General features: G+C 37.6%; 1 protein-coding gene across 1 annotated transcript; it reads right to left on the bottom strand.

Moving 5' to 3' along the window:
- Positions 1–3170: 3170 nt before the first annotated feature.
- LOC140878853 (uncharacterized) lies at positions 3171–3743 on the bottom strand. The gene has a single exon (XM_073282476.1). The coding sequence runs from the start codon at positions 3741–3743 to the stop codon at positions 3171–3173; it is 573 nt and encodes a 190-aa protein (XP_073138577.1).
- Positions 3744–4255: the final 512 nt, after the last annotated feature.

Raw genomic sequence — 4255 nt, 5'->3', positions numbered from 1 at the left:
TTTTTTTAAATAAAAAAATTTACAAATTTTATTTTATAACGGCCAGTTCATAACGAAAAATACAATTAATTTAAATGGTTAAATTTATTTTAATAAAATATTAATTTTTTTTGTAAAATAAGTTATAGAATTTATATATTTAAAAAAGTAATAAAAAAGGCTGAACAAAAAAAAGGGACTCACCTCTAAGCGCTGATTGATGCACGCGCGCATTATGCAGGCATGCAACGTGCAGCTTGTTTATTAAAAAAAAATGGTTGGAATGTCCGGACACAAATTAGTGTCCGGACATTCCACCTGGCAAACAAAATGTTTTCTACAATGGAGAACATTTTTTATGGCGGACATTTGGAAAGATATTTCTCCCCAATTAATGTCCACCATTGTGGGTGTCCTAACAGTGTCATTAAATACACGTTGCAAGCGTCAATGGTTAAGCTCGTGAAGAGTTATGTGAGAGTCGATGTCCTGCATGTCAATTGTTGGTTGGAGATTTTATTGACTCTATTATAATAAATGATCTTTATTTTAATATAATAATTACGTTTTTATTTATGTTGATATTTACTTTATCTATATACACAAGCAAGATGCATAGATAAATATTTTGATTTATACTATAGTAAATAAATATGATGTTGTACATGTGATGACAATCATGAAATACATAAAACATATTTTAATTGTTGTATATTCTAAAATAAGTTCCCAGTCAATTGGACTGTCCAGAAGAAGGATAAGGATCGCTCGAGCTGGAGACTAGAATCTGTGATATTGTGCACGTTCCATTGGTATGGACATGGAGATGTTCAAACATACAGATTAGTGCTCATATGATGAGTTCACTGAACTATCCTCCCTTGGATATTTCAAATGGTTATCATTCGTCGAGTAGATAAGTCCGTGGTTATGGTTGTACACCATTAGTCTTTACGACCCGAGAAAACACTGAGGCTCTACATGCTAGGATTATACTTTGACTCGTTTACCGACTCCGTGAGGGTTATTAGGTGGCGAGATTGGGTGCAGTTGCGACACATGTAGGAGCTAGTGCATTGTAGTAGAGAATTCACCTCTCACCTATGGGTGTGGATATTCTATTTGATCTAGTGAAAAAATAGTGCATATAAGAAATCTCTGGCCAGAGTATGAGATGTGCATTAGGTATAGGGGTTTCCTAGTTGCACATGCGATGCCACTATGTATTCTCAAAGATGCATTACATTGTTATCGAAGTTCACATGCAACCCTCGATGAACCAATGATTGCAAATTCGATAGGGATATATGAGATAAATGTATTGTACTGTACGCTAAGCATAATCAATTGGTTCTTGCAAGCATTATCAGTGATACCTAGTGTCACGCCCCGCGATCGAGACGTGCCATCGGTGTTGTTTAACATTTCAAATCGTAAAACAACTAGCCACGTAGTATAGAAATAGCCTTCAACCAGTCTTTTACATAATCAAATACGTCTTTACAAAATAGGAAATACGGCAATAGCGGAAGCGACAAAATAACAGAAAATAACTACTAATAGAACTTCAACAATTTGATCACCAACCCCAGAATGCATGTTGTTCATCCTCTTTTAACTGTTCTTCGATATCTGGGGGGGAAGGTAAGGGGATGAGTGTTTTGAAAAACACTCAGCAAATGGGGGTCGATCGAGCATGATAAACACCAAATATATTTACATGTACACATGTATATTTCATAATCTCGAAATAAAATAAGCATGCTGAATTTGACACAAATACGAAGCTAACATTTCACTGTTAATTATCTCATTTTCCGTGGTTTACTGATCAGTCCCCTATATGCTACTCCTCTAAGGGGCGAGGCCAAATGAACGATTATTATAACCCACCGCATCAGGGCCATATCAAATCAAATCAAATCATCGCAAATTCCTTAACCATTTCTAAATCGACTCTTAACAGTGCATCTCAAATATTCCAAATTACTCTAACATGTTTCTAATAATATCACGAATAGCCAACAAATAGCATATCAAAGTGAAACGAATATACGTATCATGCCGATCGAATTTTCAAAAGCATAAATAATTTATTTTATGAAGCTTAACTCACACAAAAATGAATATAAGTGTAGAAAATTATATCACACAAAAGAAAGATAGAAGCCCACTTACAGTATTTGATTTTCCAAGAAAATCGTGTAAAAGTAGACGTTGTTGGAGACTCGAACTAGAGCAAATTTCGAGCTAGTTTCGAGACAAAATCTGCTCTATCTTAAGGAAACTTAGCTGCTCGGTTTTGGACAAAAAAATTGCAGCTCATCGATCACATTTCGGCGTAACTTCAGACAGATTTCTGGACCTTGATCGTTGCTAACTCTTCGATGACTGCTGAAGGTGTTGGCTTTGATGAAGCTTAGACAGATTCAACGGCTTCAAAACTAGACATCAACTTGATCTCAGGATGTTGCGCACTGGTTCCGAAAATGGTCAGAAGCTCCTTTCAAAATGATGTCAAGTTCTTCGAGTTTTTGGACATCTTTGAAGATTGATAATGAGCAGATTTTCTGATCTTTGAACGGTCGTTGTTGAGCTTCGAATTCAAGAGACTCAGAGACTTTGAGAATGGACCAATTCTTGCTCTCAAAATTGTTGTTCAAACTCTCGACAATGGCCAGAATGTATGCTCGAAGCGATGCCGAGTTCCGAGATTTCTGGTTATTTCTTGTGCTCGACAATGAGTATATTTTTTGAGCTTCAAACGGTTGCTGTTGTGCTTTGAATTTAAGAGGGACTAAAGCTATGTAAGAATTTTGATATATAAACAGAATTCAGCAGCCTCTAACAACCACAAATGGCCGCACACTGGGCAGCAACAATGGAGCTCAAGAAAACCGAAATACAACAGTTTGGTGCTCGAGAATTTGGAGGTGTGCTGCTCGAATTTGTGTGTTCTTTTCATCAGCTTGCTTCACTATTTATAGGCTACGAAATGGGAGCTGAAACACCCCCAATAATTTGAATTAACAACAATTATTCCCATTGATTTTTGCTGTTACAACTCTTGGACTCATATCAGTTTCAAATTTTGAAAAGTCTGCCTTTATTCCTTCGGTTATGGCTGCCTTCATTCCTTCGGTTATGGCTACCTTTATTCCTTTCTTGAAGGCTGCTTGAAGGCTGGGTTCTCACATCCCACCCTCCTTATTGGGAGTTTCGTCCTCGAAACTTGAATTGATTTGTTCTTCAAAAAGGTAAGGATATTGTTTCCGCATCTTCTCTTCGAGTTCCCACGTGGCTTCCCTTTTAGAATGATTAGACCACTGCACTTTAACGTAGAAAATGGTCCGTCGCCTCAGTACTTGATCCTTTGTATCCACAATTCGAATAGGAACCTCTTCATACTTAAGTTCCTCATTTAGATTCCCTTCGATTATTAGGGGTGCACTTTCAAGGACATGACTTGGGTCCGGAATGTACTTTCTCAACTGAGACACATGGAAAACATTGTGAATCCTTGACATATCCGGTGGTAATGCCAGCCTATATACCAATGTTCCTACTTTATCAAAAATTTCAAATGGTCCGACATACCTTGGGTTTAACTTCCCAGTTTTTCCGAACCGGATCACCCCTTTAATGGGTGAGATTTTTACATAAGCCTTTTCGCCTATTTCAAATTCCAACGGTCGTCTCTTCATATCTTCCCAACTCTTTTGTCGATCTTGAGCAGTTTTGAGCCTCTCCTTAATGTTAGCCATTTTTTCTACCGTCGCTTAGACAAGTTCAGGTCCAGTGATGACTTTCTCTCCTACTTCATCTCAATACAAATGTGAACGACACTTTCTCCCATAAAAAGCCTCCTAAGGTTGCCATTCCAATACTGCTGTGGTAACTATTATTGTAAGCAAAATCGATTAAAGGCAAGTGTTCACTACAGTTACCACTAAATTCTAGATCACAAGATCTCAACATATCCTCCAAAGTTTGGATTGTCCTCTCTGTTTGGCCATCAGTTTGAGGGTGGTAGGTTGTACTGAGAGTAACCTTGGTTCCCATTACCTCTTGAAAACTTTTCCAAATCAGGACACAAATCTTGGATCTCTATCCGACAAAATACTAGCAAGTACCCCATGTAATCTCACGATATTGTCCATATACAGGGTAGCTAGCTTATCCAGGTTATAATTCATGCGAACCAGTAGGAAATGCGTTGTCTTTGTAAGTCTGTCCACAATTACCCATATTCCATCATGACTCTGCCTTGACTTGG

Source organism: Henckelia pumila, chromosome 2, assembly GCF_033568475.1.
Source record: "Henckelia pumila isolate YLH828 chromosome 2, ASM3356847v2, whole genome shotgun sequence".
Taxonomy (NCBI): Eukaryota; Viridiplantae; Streptophyta; class Magnoliopsida; order Lamiales; family Gesneriaceae; genus Henckelia; species Henckelia pumila.
The sequence above is the reverse complement of the archived record's forward strand: the minus strand, read 5'-3'. Positions and strand labels throughout refer to the sequence as shown.